This window comes from Rhinolophus ferrumequinum, chromosome 9 (genome assembly GCF_004115265.2).
Source record: "Rhinolophus ferrumequinum isolate MPI-CBG mRhiFer1 chromosome 9, mRhiFer1_v1.p, whole genome shotgun sequence".
Classification (NCBI taxonomy): domain Eukaryota; kingdom Metazoa; phylum Chordata; class Mammalia; order Chiroptera; family Rhinolophidae; genus Rhinolophus; species Rhinolophus ferrumequinum.
In genome coordinates this window covers 42,539,637-42,555,065 of record NC_046292.1, presented here as the reverse complement: position 1 = coordinate 42,555,065, position 15,429 = coordinate 42,539,637, and the positions used below count along the sequence as shown (strand labels likewise).

The 15,429-nt window shown below is 46.5% G+C and overlaps 1 protein-coding gene and 2 long non-coding RNA genes across 5 annotated transcripts in view; 2 read left to right on the top strand and 1 right to left on the bottom strand.

Annotated features, from left to right (window-relative positions):
• The window catches only part of LOC117027176 (uncharacterized), a 34,427-nt gene extending 25,431 nt beyond the window's left edge, over positions 1-8,996 (top strand). For both annotated transcript variants that reach the window (XR_004423875.1, XR_004423876.1), the window contains exons 3-4: positions 3,544-3,626; positions 7,874-8,996. This is a non-coding gene — a long non-coding RNA (uncharacterized LOC117027176). The remainder of the gene's footprint in view (positions 1-3,543; positions 3,627-7,873) is intronic.
• The window catches only part of LOC117027178 (uncharacterized), a 58,162-nt gene extending 48,771 nt beyond the window's left edge, over positions 1-9,391 (bottom strand). For both annotated transcript variants that reach the window (XR_004423878.1, XR_004423879.1), the window contains exons 1-2: positions 9,103-9,391; positions 2,947-3,029 (exon numbers count right to left, since the gene is read on the bottom strand). This is a non-coding gene — a long non-coding RNA (uncharacterized LOC117027178). The remainder of the gene's footprint in view (positions 1-2,946; positions 3,030-9,102) is intronic.
• A 960-nt stretch (positions 9,392-10,351) lies between these two features.
• Positions 10,352-12,870, top strand: JUN (Jun proto-oncogene, AP-1 transcription factor subunit). Its single transcript, XM_033114625.1, has one exon. The coding sequence runs from the start codon at positions 11,278-11,280 to the stop codon at positions 12,280-12,282; it is 1,005 nt and encodes a 334-aa protein (XP_032970516.1). The 5' UTR covers positions 10,352-11,277; the 3' UTR covers positions 12,283-12,870.
• Positions 12,871-15,429: the final 2,559 nt, after the last annotated feature.

Here is a 15,429-nt window from a genome sequence, read left to right as displayed (position 1 = left end):
TGATGTGGCCAAGTACCAACATGCTAGTCAATCAAGATGTAGGCTGACCAAATAAGGGGAAGCAATATCCTCCCTAACTAGCTTTTTAAAAAGTCTCAGTAGCCCTCTCCCCTACTGCAAAATCACCAGGCAAAGCACATGATAGCATCACAGAAAAGAGAAGTCTAATGACCGTCCAGTACGTTGAGGGCCATCCTTTGTATGTGGGAAGCCTCTTAGGTAGGTTAGGATCATGAGAACATTGACCCAATTTCTCCAAGTCGCAAACTACATACACGTGAACGTGTAACACAGCACTAAAGTCGCTAGTTCCAAGAAAAGCCATCCTCACTCCTTAGAAAACTGCAGGGAAGGCTGGCGCAATGGAGAGAAAGTAGACCAAATGGGACCTTATCAGCTCTAGACCTCAGTTTGCTCCGGAGACTGCTGTGAGGATCCAATGAGGGAAAGCAGGTGCAGTTACAATAAGGAAAAATATTTATTTTGATTTTTTTCATCACATGTTTAAAGTGTGCTTAAGTGCAATACATGTTTATTGTGGAAACTTTTAAAACAAACAGAGAAGCATACGGAGGAAAATGGAAATTACCCAAATGTCACAACTGTTGACATCTTGATATTTTCTCCTAAGTAAATACATATACATATTATAATACAAGACCTTCTGTATGTACTTGTGATGTATGTGCATACATACATGGTAAGCTCTTCCTCTCATGCTCATCCTCTCCATTCTTCCTTTCTAGCTTACCATTCGACCCCTCCAAACATGCTCCATATTCATGCTCCATATTTAGACCTTCGTACATGCAGGTCCCCTTTCTAGAACACTCTCTCTTCACTGTCTCTTCTTCTGGCTACTCCTACTCATCTTTGAGATCTCGATTTGCTCATCACCTCCTCAGAGGACAATTCTGATTGCTACCCTTGTCAGATGTCTCTTTCCGGTACCCCTAGAACACCCTCTACCTCTTTCCCAAAGCATTGTCATACCCTACTAGTCTTGCTTCTTTATTACCTATTTTCTTTGCTCTAACCCAACTTGTCAGCAGGTACTGTAGCTTTTGTTCACCAATGTTTACCACTAGCTGGCCCATAGCAAATGCTCAAAAATTGTTGAATAAATTGATAACATATTTAACAATATGTGCTACCTATATTTCTTCTGAAATCCCAAAAGTACCTGGCATTTCTCAATAAATATCCACTAAAAGATTAAATATAAAAAAGGATTTAAGAAATGGCACTAGATGGGAAGAAAACATTACCAATAGAAAGTACCAGTTTATGATTAAGTGCTGTGTCCTTTACTTCTGCCTCCTCCACTAATTCTCTTCAAACACGAAAGGAAAGAACAAAATCCCTAACTTCAGTTCCACAGTTATTCTCTCACTGAAGGTATCTTATAGCACCGGCTGGAATAAGAAGACACTAGTAGCTTTAACATATTTACTCCACAATCTTGGTGGCTCAACGCAACAAAAGTGATTTCTCATTCAAAGCCCAATGCCAATATTCCTGGTCAGTGGGCAGTCTTCCACGTGGTCATTCAGAGATCCAGGCTCCTTCCACATGTGGCTCTGCCCTTCTCTAAATGTCCCTTACATTTAACCAGGAGATGGGGAAAGATGGTTTTAGGAATCAGGCCTGTGAGTAGCACACATTGCATTCATCCCCTTTGGGTTGGCTAAAACTCAGCAAAGTGGCCACACCTAATTACAAAGGAGGTCAGGAAATGTAGTTTAGCTGTATGCACAGGAGGGAAAGGAAAAGGGAATTCAGTGAATATTTCGTAGTTCTTCTGTGACAGATGGTAAGGGAGTATATAGTCTTAAGTGATCACCAGAACAGGTAATTTTGATTTATGGATACTGAAAACACTTTTTGTTTTGATAGAAGAATGTCCATCTAAGTAACACTGGCGATGAGAAACTATCACCCCAGATTTTTCAAATTTTGAAAATTGAAAAAAAAAAAAAAGTCAGTTCTAGAATTGAGAAACCACTAATGTTGATGACCACTCCCAGGCAAGTTCTAAAAGAGAATATTTAAAGATGGCGTTTATGAACTTTGAAAATAAATGGCGAGTATTACAAGTTGCTGTGGGCTCACTGGGAATTATTTGTAACTCACTGAGCACAGTGTCTTCTGGCGTATCACAGACAATGCATATGTAGTGAGTGGATGAACTTCAAAGCTGCTTTGAAGGTAACTACCCCACTGATAAATAACTAACTCCAGAAAGTTCTTTCTTAAATATAGCAGTGTTCCTCTCTAACTTCTAATTGTTACCCTCGCTCTGACCTCAAAACCTGCAGAATAAGTCAACGCCTCCACATGACAGTTGTACAACTATGTGGAGACGGCTATATATGCTCCCATGGTCTTTTATAGGTTGGTGCAAAAGTAATTGTGGTTTTTGCAATTATTTCCAACCTTTTAAACCGCAATTACTTTTGCACCAACCTAATATTTTGTTCCCTCTGGGTAAATATTCCCAGTTCCTTCATTTCTTCTCCATGAGAAGTTTCAGGCTTCTCACCACTTGGCCGACCTTCTCTGAGATCTCTATGATTGGCCAGAATTACTTTCCTCAGTTTCATGTCCACAACGTTCCTTCCCCATGTGGTCCAACCAGCATCAGTCACTAGAATTACCCCTCTCCACTTACCATTCTAGCAGTCACTAGAATTACAGCTCTGAATATCACTAGAAGTATTTAAGTAGTGAAAATACTGCCAAAAAGATTTGTTCATTGGGAAAAGGGCAGACCTTGGAAGATGACTTCTAAGGACCCTTGCCACTTTACCATCCCACATGAGTTTCGTGGAAATTCCGAGTGCTGAAAGATATCGCCATAAGCATGATGACATGTACAACAATTCCACATTCCTCCTTGACAAAAACCTAGTCCATGCGTACTGTCCACCAACTCAACTCACTTACTTGCATTTCCGGGTGGTTTTTCATTTCTGCCTCCTTACTCCACTTGTGATGTAGATGCATACGACTATATCCAAGCTGACGACCTGAAAAAAAGGGATTAGGGAAGTGAGAAAGAGAATGGAACATCTCCAAATTGGACACCAGTTGCAAACAAATGAGAACAAGTTCTTTGGAGAGTTGATCCAAGAGAAGTACTTCCACAGGGGCTCTGATATATAACAAAGATTTATTGAGCACTCTCCATATACCAAGCACTGTGCTTAATGCTATGGATACAGTGAAGACAAAAAGATATGCTTATCCTGCCCTCTTGACACTCGTCCTCTGGTGGGCAAGACAGACTTAAACAAACAAACAAACAAACAAACAGTAACACAAAGAAATATGGAATAACGAACTAAGATACATTCTGTTGTGATGAGGAAATCTCCATTTCCCTGGCTTCAGGTTACCATGAGGGGATATTTGCTAGAACAACTCTCTTGTCCACTTTCCCCATCACTTATTTACTCCGCCTGGGAAGAGGAGTGAGTTCTGATTGCTGAGTTCAAAAGAAAAACCCAGCATGCCCACCTGTCATTTGCTCTCTCTTTTCAGAATCAAGTTGTCCACAGGATGTACACATTCACTGTCCATTTGGAAGACGCTTGCAACTGCCCACCTTTGCCAGGGACCAGTGGGTAAGTTTAATTCAGGGTGAAGCATTAGGAATCCAGTATGGTCTCATGTCTGCCATGCCCTCCAATCTATCCTGTATCAGCTATCAAGTTGACGTTGTGAGTTTTATTCATCTGATTACTGTATCTAACTTTCGGCTGGTTCTGAACTCAAGTGGGAAAGAAAGGGGTGTTATTTACCACCCTCCTGAAATTCCAACTGCTATAAAGAAAACCCATAGGGACTTATGAGAAAGTATAAGAGGGGAATCTAATTGAGATGGGGGGAGGGTGCAGTATTAAGAAAAGCCTCTTCAAGTGTTATTTAAGCTAACATCCAAAGGAAACTGAAATTGACCAAGGAACAGGGAAGAAGTGGGAGGGCTCATGTAAAGGCTCTTAGGCAAGAAATAGTTTGTCTTGTTTGAGGAACTAAAGAAGTTCTTTGTGGGAGCAATTAGGGATGGTCACCAAACACGTCCAGCTCTCTGCCTTCCAGGCAGATAGGATTGCACTTCCTGGTCTCCTTGTGGCTGGGTGGGGCCATGAGATGACTTTTAGCCAATGAATTGTGAGAAGTGACAGGTGACATTCGCTGGCAAGGGTGAGTAATTACTACCTGGCTAAGACCCTTCAAAGCTCTCTTTCCCTCTACCTGGCTCCATATCTGTAATGTTCTTGAAAGTGGGCAATGCACCAGGCTTGGTCCTAGAGGAAGGAAACTAATCAGAGTCCCTACCAACCTCTGATGGACACGGAGCAGGAGCAAGAAATAACACTTTTTTGTCTTGAGTCACTGAGACTTGGAATTGTTTTTCACTGTAGCATAACCTAGGCTATCCTGACTAATAACAGTCAGAGCCAGTGTGGCTGCGGAATAGTAAGTGAGGGGAGAAGTACTAGCTATTTCAGGCTGGCAAGTAGGACAGCCCAGATCATGTGAAATTTTACAGGCAAGATAAATAATTTGGGTGTTAATCCCAAATCTGATAGGATGTGCTTAGGTTTCAGCAAGGGAGTTTGACACGGTCCAACTTTTACGTATTAAAACAAGGTACTGTTGCTAGGTATTTGACGATTAAAACACTCCCTTAATTCCACTATAGAAAAGGCTATTTTTCAAAAAATCCATCAACAAGCCTTTATTGAGCACCTTTTATCCTTTCCAGTGCCAGGCACTGAATTAAGCACTGGAGATACAAAAATGAGTAAGATACAGGTCCTGGATTTGGAGTCATAGATGTAAAACATTTACCAGAAAGCATATTAAATATTCTCTGCTTCAGGTAAGTACCCAGTGTAGTGACAGCCAAAGGAGATAATAACTATTTGAGGGGAGAGTAGGAGATGGGGTAACAGAAAGCTTCAGAGGGAGCAATTATTTGAGCTGGGTGGGTCTCGAAGAATGAGTAGGAGTTTGCCAGGAGGCATTTTGACTAAAGATAAAAGGAAACGGAAAGGCAGAAAAATGTTAAAGGAATGGAAAATGTTTAGGTAGCTGAGACTTATAGGAATGGGGGAATGTGTTCTGCAGGGAGGGTGTGGTAGAGTGTATTACTACTTGCGAATACTAGCTGCCCCTCCCACTGACATCAGGCTTGGCCATAGGAACTGCTCTCCGCAGAAGCTTTAAGCACCAAGCTCTTTCTTCTCTGCTATGACAATCAGCAATGTTTCAGAAAGGGTCCTAAAGCAAAGATGATGTATATGAAGCAAAGGTACAGCCAACCCATAATAGACATACAGTGTGAATGAGAAATAATTCTGTGGTTGTCATCCAGTAAGATTTTTGGATCGCTACCATAGGGTAACCTCACCTATACAGAGGGGCGCATTTCCCGCTGTTCACTTCCAGGCACATAGTAGGATTGCACTTTCTGGCATTCTGTAAGAAAGACATGGTCACGTGACTAGTTTATGACCAATAATATGTAAACACCAGTAATAAGACTCATTTCAGAGAGGAAGCTTTTAAAATCAGTGTGACTGCACTGTGCTTTCTTCCCCATTGAAGTGTTGGGAATGACTGTGGAAGCATATATCAAGATGAAACCTTCTGCAGACTCAGTTTCTGAGTGAGTACATGAAGCAAAGCCCCTTTGACTTTGAACATGTACTACAAACAAGAAATAAAGATTTTTGTTAAGCCACTAAGATTTTAGGATTGTTTGTTAATGGTGGCAAACCTAGTCTATCCTGACTGATGTAAGAATTGGCACCTAGATGTGGGGTAATGTAATGGCAACAGTAAAAGTAAACATCCATTTAGAGGGCAGTAACTAAGAGCACTGTTATCAGAAGCTAAAAGGACAGTGATCTATTTGGTGAATATATCACCTGTGACAATTTAGAAGGCGTGTCATGAACCTAATCAACTTAAAGTGAGAGACTAAAACAAAATGTTAGTAGAACGTGTTGGTGGCTGTTGGATGCATTTGGAAACTTATTATAAAAAAAAAAAGAGATGAGCTCAGAGAAGACTTGGCCGGTTTGCCAACAAGAATGAAAGAGAGTAGGGACAATCTAGAAATTCAGAGATTTGTAGGGTTAGAAGAGGCTAAGTTGTTTCTCAGTCTCAACTAGTAAAATATATAACTAAAAAATGTTTTCAGCAAGAAAAGGCAAGTTAAAATTAGCCTTGAAGTATGGATCAAGTCAAGGTATGGCCTCAAGCTTATTTATTGTTCAAACCTCTTGACAAATAAAGGTGTTACCGAGCTATGTTTTCAATTAAACAAAATGGCTCTAGAAAAGAAAGGAAAAGTGTGACTCTCACACCAAAGCTCAATAAACCCAAAGTACTCAAAACCAAGCTGGGGAGCAGGGGAATGAATATGAGAGATTGAGAGATTGAGAGAGACAGAGAGAGAGAAAGAGAGAGAGAGAGAGAGGTATTAGCAGGCAGGAGAACGAGAAAGCTAAGAAATGTGGCAAACCACAGGACTATGTCTAGAAAAGAATTGGCTCTGGCTATTGGTACATGGAATGGCTAGAATCAAACAGATAAGAAGCCTACATTTATGTGAGAGTTGTACTGCCAAAAGAACATCAGCCTGGATTAAAGGAGACTGTATTTGAGACTTAACATGACTCTGTACCCTCCCCCCGCCAATTTTTGAAAGCTTATTTAGAAATATATTTCCCAATGCCTGCTTTAGATATAGAAGAGGAAGACTCTCTCAGAGGGCAAAGCCAGGGGTCATGGGAAAGAATGGACGGGGCAGCTACACTCGGGGAGCAGAATCAGGGCCTAACTGGGGTGATGGGTAGGGGGTCCTCAGTGGATTAGTGTCTACTGTGGTCTCCCATCCCTCCACTTCCACGTGATGTATGCACGGCAGTGTATCCTGCCTCAGTCCCACCATTACATATTGAAGGTGTGCAGGGTAGACACCTTGCTTTTAGTTGATAAGTCCTATCTGGAGCTGATATAATGTCTACTACGCATCACTCAGAACCTGGAAAGGAAGCTTGATAGACTGTGACTAGATGGGTCTTTAGCGTTGTCTCCCTTGAGGAAAGGATGAGGGAACTCTGCCTGTGAGAGGACACTAAGCCAAACAGTTGGGGAACCGAAAGGGAGACTGCTCGAGTCATTAGTGTGGTTCCCCAAATCTTCCTAGCTCTCTTGGTTCAAGATACTTGGTAGGATTACAGAGATTTCAAGTTAGGCATGGCCACGGGACTTGCTTTGGCTAATGATACAGAAGTACTGTGTGTCACTTCCAGGTGGATGCTCTGAGAGCCAGTCAATGATTTCCCGCCGTCTCTCCCCGCAGCCAAGGTAATAGTAATACGCAGGTGTCGAGATGAAGCCCTCTTCAACTGGAGTCCTTGAGTGACCACCGTGAACAGAACTCCCCCATAGACCCACAGTGGGCATGTAGCATCAGCAAGAAATAAACTTCCGTGGGATAAGACACTGAGACATTAGGGTCGTGTGTGAGGGCAGCATAGCCCAGCCTTTCCTAACTGGTACAGGGAGAGAGAGGTGAGGCCTGAGAGCAGGAGCTAGACTGTGAAAAGCTCCTTCTCCCAGGCAAAGGTGTCTAAACTCTCTCCTGGTTGTAAGGGGACGGCAGTGAAGGCTTCCAAGCAGGGGCGTTAACTTTTAAACAGATCTGTTATTTTTTGGATGAAATATGCTACTTCTCAACATAAGGAGAAAATCAGCCTACTAAACCACATAAGGCAGAGAGGAACACACAGAACCCTTAGGCAAAGATATATATATTTATACAAAGTCCTAATCTTGAATTTTCTAAATACAGGAGCTCTGAAAGGAAGCTCTGAAAGGAGTTACAGCGGCGCAGGCAAGGCAATTTCTTCTGTCCCACCATCGAAGTGCCATTTCCGCTGCAGACAATATGTTACAAGAAAATCTCCCAGAGCAGAGAAGATACGAGGGAATGTAACACAGACCTGAGGTCAATTTCCAGCTGCCTGTGTGACCTGAGCAAGATACTTAACCTCTCTGGGCCTAGTCCCTCATATGTTAAATCTGGTTAATAATAAACATAGCTCTAGATAGTTGTGGGGAGAAACAGCATATTTAAATTGCTCTGGCAAATGCCTGGCTGATAATAGGCATTTAATACATGAAATTTATTTTTATTACTCTCATAAAAATTAAGAACACCAGCTCCTTGATTACAGACGAAAATGATTTAGGGTAACAGTATAGAGAATACTCCCTCCCTGAGGAAAGTAACTGGATCTTGTCATCACTGTATTCTAACCCCACCCCTACCCCCCACCCCAGCTCAGTGCCTGCCTCACAGTAGCCACTCAGTTTTCCTCTGCTGCATGACTGAATGAGAGGTGAGTGCCTGGAGTAAAGAAAAGTTGTCAAGATTTCCCTGCCACTAGCTACTGTTGGGCTGTTGAATTTTAACCCTCAAAGCCAAAAAGACCATCAGACTCTGGGCTCTAAACGCGTAAGCTGAATTCCCCGAAGTTCTGAAGTTGAGAAGCCCGAATTAGAACCTAGGGACCTAAACTGCTGCAGGTCCAACTTCAAGCCTCAGTCACGGGCAAAAGGCCCAGGAAAGGGCTGCCTTCGACCCTTTCCTCCCTCACTCCCCTTCCTTCGATGCTCCTCACAGGAGTTTTTACACCTGTTCCTGTCAAGTCACACTCTTACATCCTGGCATTCCAGGGAGGCTCTGGGAAACTCGGGGAAGGAGGCTGTTTGGTGACTACTTCCTAGCCCTGAAGGTGATGATACTACCCTAACTCTGCCCAGTGAGGTGGTTTTCACCGCCCCGCCCCCCAGCCTCCCGCACCCCCGCCGCAGATAAAGGAACTGAAAAGCTCATAGAAGTTCGGTGACTTGCTCACTTCACACCATGGCAGCGTTGGCCACGACAGAACCCACGATTCCCGACTTCGGTGTTCTTTCCACCACACACTTTTGTCCCTAAGGGGGATGGGGGTGGGGGGAGATAACAAGAGCCACCAAAAAAAAAAAAAAAAAAAAAAAAAAAAAGGAACCACTTACATGTGTCTAGCGCTTCCTAGAGGCTACACAGGATATAGGCCCAGCTCCCGGGCCAGAGCCGTGAGATTTTAAATCCTGCTTCTATCCGACTCCTCGCTGCGTGACTTTTGGCGAGTGTCCTCTCGGACTTGTTTCCCCGGAAGCAAATCACGGCGGGAGGAGTGTGAATGTCTGTGCGTGTGTGTGTATTCGTGTGATGTGTGGTGTGCGAGTTCTTGTACGGGGGCAGAGAGTAGACGATCGCCGGGGTTCCCCGAGTTTCGGATTCCCTAAACGCTTGTTCTCAACTGGACTGAGTTGCCCCCTAATTGCACCCCTTATTAAAAAAAAAATACAAAAACCCTCCCCTCCGAGACGAAGCTATGACCTCGCACCCTTTCTCCCATCGTCGGGAGGGTGAAGTGGGGGTGCCCTGAGGAATTAGCTGATCACCAGTCTCGAGCAATGCAAATCACTCGGCTTCTAGGCGCAGCCAGACAGCCCGGCGGACGGTCGCTGGTGAACTTGACCAGGAGACAAACTTCCGAGCGTACTCAACGTGGGGGGGCTGACTCTCGGAGACTGCCCCTAAACTTAAGCCCACTTTCACTTGCCCCCACGGGGGACTTAACAGAGCCACCTTAAGGGCGGTGCTCCCGCCCCCCGGAAGTGCGGGGGAGGGAAAAACCCGAGCTGTAGACCTCCCGGCCCCGCGAGGCGGCGAAACGCCGGTGGATGCTATCCAGCACCCACGAAGTGGGGAAATACCACCCGTCTCGCACCCTCGGCCCCAGACACCCGGCCAGGTTCCCCAGCCCTCCGAGTCCCCGCGTCTTCTGCATTCCGCCCCGAGACCCGAACTTGTGCCCGCTTCCATCAGAAGATGCGAGCGCCCGCGTCGGCCGGGCTCGCAGTGGCCACCGTCACTAGACAGTCAAGCCCCAAGACGTCAGCCCACAATGCACCGGGCGGGCCGGGAAAGACGCGCCGGGGAGGGAGAAGAGAGGGGCGCGAGGCGCGCGGGAGGGGGCGGGGGAGGAGGAGAAAGAAGGGCCCAACTGTAGGAGGGCAACAGAGCATTACCTCATCCCGTGAGCCTCCGCGGGTCCGGAGAAGAATCTTCTAGGGTGGGGTCTCCATGGCGACGGGCGGGCCCGCCCCCTTGAGAGCGACGCAAGCCAATGGGAAGGCCTTGGGGTGACATCATGGGCTATTTTTAGGGGTTGACTGGTAGCAGATAAGTGTTGAGCTCGGGCTGGATAAGGGCTCAGAGTTGCACTGAGTGTGGCTGTATCAGCGAGGCGGGAGTGGAGGCGCGCGGACTCAGGGAGACAGGACAGCAGTAGAGTCCGAACTGCAAATCTGATTTTCTTTTCCATTTTCTCACCAAGTGCCCAGAGCTAGCGCCTGTGGTTCCCGGGCTGGTGTTTTGGGAGAGCGTCCGAAGAGCCCCCTCTCCAGCCGACCCAAGAGGAGAACCCCACTGCCCGGGCGCCGCTGACAGCGCGGAGGGCGGCGACTGTCCCCTGGAGAAGTCTGGCGAGCCGCTGTAGCGGCAAAGAACTTTCCTGGCCCCGAGGACAAGGGACAAGTAGCCCCTGAGTCCCGGACCGAACTTTTGCAAAGCTTTCCTCCGCTCCAAGCTGCCGCGGCGGCGGTAAAGAAAAAGCGACGGAGAGAGGAGAGCGAGGAGGGACGTGCGCTCGCACCGGTTGCTGAACTTGGGCGAGCGCGAGCCTCGGCCGCCGGGCGCCCCCTCCCCCTCGCAGCGGAGGAGGGGACAGTCGTAGGAGTCCGGGCGGCGGAGACCCGCCGCTGACCGGCCACTGCGGGGTCCGCGCTGAGTGCCGCCGCCAGGAGAGCGGCTGTCGCCGGGAAGCGAGTGAGTCCGCGGGCTCCGAGGAGCCGCTGCGCAGAGGAGCGCTCAGTGAGTGACCGCGACTTTTTAAAGCCGGCAGCGCGCGAGAGCCGACAAGTAAGAGTGCGGGCGGCGTCTTAACCCTGCGTTCCCTGGAGCGCGCTGGTGAGGAGGGCGCAAGGGGGAGGACAGCTAGCGGGTGCGCGCGCTATTAGATAAACTTTCCTTGCTGAAGGCCGGGCAGGCGCGGGTGTCCCCCGCTTGCCAGCGAGCTGTTGCGGCCCCGAAACTTCTGCGCGCAGCCCAAACTAACCCCACGTGAAGTGACGGACTGTTCTATGACTGCAAAGATGGAAACGACCTTCTATGACGATGCCCTCAACGCCTCGTTCCTCCAGTCCGAGAGCGGCGCCTACGGTTACAGTAACCCCAAGATCCTCAAACAGAGCATGACCCTGAACCTGGCCGACCCGGTGGGCAGCCTGAAGCCGCACCTCCGGGCCAAGAACTCGGACCTCCTCACCTCGCCGGACGTGGGGCTGCTCAAACTGGCGTCGCCGGAGCTGGAGCGCCTGATAATCCAGTCCAGCAATGGGCACATCACCACCACGCCGACCCCCACCCAGTTCCTGTGCCCCAAGAACGTGACGGACGAGCAGGAGGGCTTCGCGGAGGGCTTCGTGCGCGCCCTGGCCGAACTGCACAGCCAGAACACACTGCCCAGCGTCACGTCCGCGGCGCAGCCTGTCAGCGGGGCGGGCATGGTGGCTCCCGCGGTGGCGTCCGTGGCGGGCGGCAGCGGCAGCAGCGGCTTCAGCGCCAGCCTCCATAACGAGCCGCCGGTCTACGCCAACCTCAGCAACTTCAACCCGGGCGCGCTGAGTAGCGGCGGCGGGGCGCCCTCCTACGGCGCGGCCGGCCTGGCCTTTCCCGCGCAGCCCCAGCAGCAGCAGCAGCCACCACAGCCGCCGCACCACCTGCCCCAGCAGATCCCCGTGCAGCACCCGCGGCTGCAGGCCCTGAAGGAGGAGCCGCAGACGGTGCCCGAGATGCCCGGGGAAACGCCTCCCCTGTCACCCATCGACATGGAGTCCCAGGAGCGAATCAAGGCGGAGAGAAAGCGCATGAGGAACCGCATCGCTGCCTCCAAGTGCCGGAAAAGGAAGCTGGAGAGGATCGCCCGGCTGGAGGAAAAAGTGAAAACCTTGAAAGCGCAGAACTCAGAGCTGGCGTCCACGGCCAATATGCTCAGGGAACAGGTGGCACAGCTTAAACAGAAAGTCATGAACCACGTTAACAGTGGGTGCCAACTCATGCTAACACAGCAGTTGCAAACGTTTTGAGGAGAGACTGTCGGGGGCTGAGGGGCAACGGAGAAAAAAAAAATGAGAGAGAGACAGACTTGAGAACTTGACAAGTTGTGAGAGAGAGAAAAAAGAAGTGTCGGAGGACTAAAGCCAAGGGTATCCAAGTTGGACTGGGTTGCGTCCTGACGGCGCCCCCAGTGTGCACGAGTGGGAAGGACTTGGCGCGCCCTCCCTTGGCGTGTAGCCAGGGAACGGCCGCCTGCGGGCTGCCCCGCTTTATGGACGGGCTGTCCCAGCGCAAACAGAACGTTAGACTTTACTTTAACATTGACCAAGAACTGCATGGACCTAACATTCGATCTCATTCAGTATTACAAGGGGGGAGGGGGAGGGGTTACAAACTGCAATAGAGACTGTAGATTGCTTCTGTAGTACTCCTTAAGAATACAAAGGGGGGAGGGGTTAGGGGAGGGGTGGCGGGAGGGAGGTTTGTGAGAGCGAGGCTGAGCCGACAGATGAACTTTCTGGCCTGCCTTCCTTAACTGTGTATGTACATATATATTTTTTTTTAATTTGATGAAAGCTGATTATTGTCAATAAACAGCTTCATGCCTTTGTAAGTTATTTCATGTTTGTTTGTTTGGGTGTCCTGCCCAGTGTTATTTGTAAATAAGAGATTTGGAGCACTCTGAGTTTACCATTTGTAATAAAGTATATAATTTTTTTATGTTTTGTTTCTGAAAATTCCAGAAAGGATATTTAAGAAAATAAAATATTGAAAAAGTACCCCTCCCCCAACCTCTTTTCTGCATTATCTATAGATTACCTATCTGGATGGAGTGGAAAGAGTTAAGAGTGTCCATTGAAATCACTCTCAGGGCTGCTTACTATCAAGCAGTAAAAACTATTCTCTACTGGGCATGAGAAATAACTGGAGCTGATGCTCTCACCAAGTTATACACTTCCCTCCCTCATTATCTATATAGAGTTGCTTACAAAGGGTAGTGTGGACCTTGAGGAGGCTGAGGGAAGGAGGGTTGTGGTGAAGAGGGATTGCCCACTGGGAAGTCCAACACTTTAAAGTTTGGATTAGAGCAAGTGGCATGTGCTGTGACCATTTATAACATTAGCAGAAATTTCACAATAGATGCTTATTTTCAAAGTAAGAATAGTGGCAGATTTTTACAAAAGATGTACCCTTCCCATTTGGAATCTTCACTTGAACAATTCCTAGGTTTAAAAAGATGGTCTTTGCTTATGAATATTTATAACAGCATTCTTGTCACAATAAAGGTATTCAAATACCAATAACATCTTGAATTCCTTTCCCTTTACTACTTTTTTCTTCCCGAGCTCTATATTGAAGCTTTTCTTTTCAGTTGCTGGGGTTGACATTACTGCCACTGAAGTTACTTGGTAATTAAGCAGAGAATTTAAGAAGGGTCAACACAGAAGTTGCAATCTGGATGAAGCAGTTCATTGTCTCTCTCTCTCTCTCTCTCTCTCTCTCACTCTCTCTCTCTCTCTCTCTCCTCTCTCAAACAACTATGCCTAGACAAATTACCAGTATAACAGTATAGCAGTTTACCATTTGGGATTCTTCTAATGTTTGTCTCTTAATTTGTTTCTAAAATAATTAACTGTGTTTAAGTAATTATTATAGAACCAGCCTCAAAAGATGGTAATCTAGATAGTGTGGGAAAGATTTGCAAGACAAAACATGAACCCTCACACAATGATTATACATGTAAATCAAACCTTAACTCTGGGGAAATGGCAAACAAATTCTGTCTACAGATATAACTTTGGAGATCAACAAGGCAATACTCAACAAGGGAACAATTTTTGCTCTCTTGCTTTTTCATCCCAAGAGCCAGTGTGATTATCAAGCAGCAAAAGCAATTTGATATCCAGGAATATTTATTTCACAAACCACTAATTGAGGCAGGGCTGTTTGCTCATTAGCAAGTGCTCTAGTACCCAGCAGGTCTGGGAGTACTAATATCCTGCCTGTGGCTGTAAATCCAACGGCACAAAGAGTTTCTCTTTAGTATATCTGGGAGTGCAAGAGATTGGACAGGCGTGTTAGCTATCAGATCCACTCTATTGTAATAATACTTCTTTAACAAAGGGTTACTGGGAGCACAGCCGAGTTTGCCAAACAGTGAATTTGCCGATGTCAGCAACCCGGAAGGTGAGTTGATTTTGACCATATGTAGGAATAGTCAGCAGAGGGACAATAAAGCACTTTGGGGTGGGGCTCTGTGGAAGCTAAACAAGAGCCAACTAGAAAAAATAAGCAGGCTGGGGAATTAATTACCTGCAAAGGTAGACTAAGCCCAGACAACAGTGCAGTACAGAAAAGCCACACCACTCCCCAGTTTGCTTTAGACTCCAGTGTTTAAAAAAAAAAAGCCTGAAACTCAGGCTTATCCCCACTCTTGTGGGTTTCAACTAACATTCTAAATACATATACCTGAAATTCTAACCATTCTAATAAAAGGGGTTAGAAAAAAATATTTGTGGTAGAGGAAAATAACCAGTGATGATCTGTAAATTCTGGAGACAGAAAATCAGCCAATTGTAGACACTCAAAGGTTAATTTTATTTTGGCATTCAATGAGTTATTGTTTCAGTAACACTAATAGTTGGAGAAAATGAAGTTAGTAGCACATAAAGCCATTAATCCTCTTTTAATTTGTTTTATATATGAATATTTCAACCAGATTCTTAACACTTTGTGTCCATTGTAGCAGAGGACTCAGGAACTCAAATGTGCGTGTGCTTGTGCTTGCACACGTGAAGACACACACACTCCCACGGGAAGAGAAATCGTTAGCTTTCATTTGGTTCTCACAGAGGTCCATGATTCAAAAAGTGTTAATTCCTAAACGGAATGACTGTGCACTCACTATGAGAAACACATCTTTGTGTGAATCTGAATCCCATGCCTTTTAACCCCTCCATGCTTCTGCTTGTGCTCATGTCTCTTCCTGGCATACTTTTTCTTCTGGTTCAACTAGTAGATCCATTCCTCAAGGCTTGACATAAGTGGCATCTTCTCTGTGAACTCTTGCTAACTCCATCTTCAGGTAGAATGAATATGCCTCATGGAGCATCCATAATATTTTATCAAAACTTCTATGATTGTACTGATCAAAGTATTAATCATTGTAAACCTCT

Excerpts from the sequence above, each read along its gene's own strand:
- JUN (XM_033114625.1), top strand. The coding sequence starts at position 11,278 with ATGACTGCAAAGATGGAAACGACCTTCTATGACGATGCCCTCAACGCC.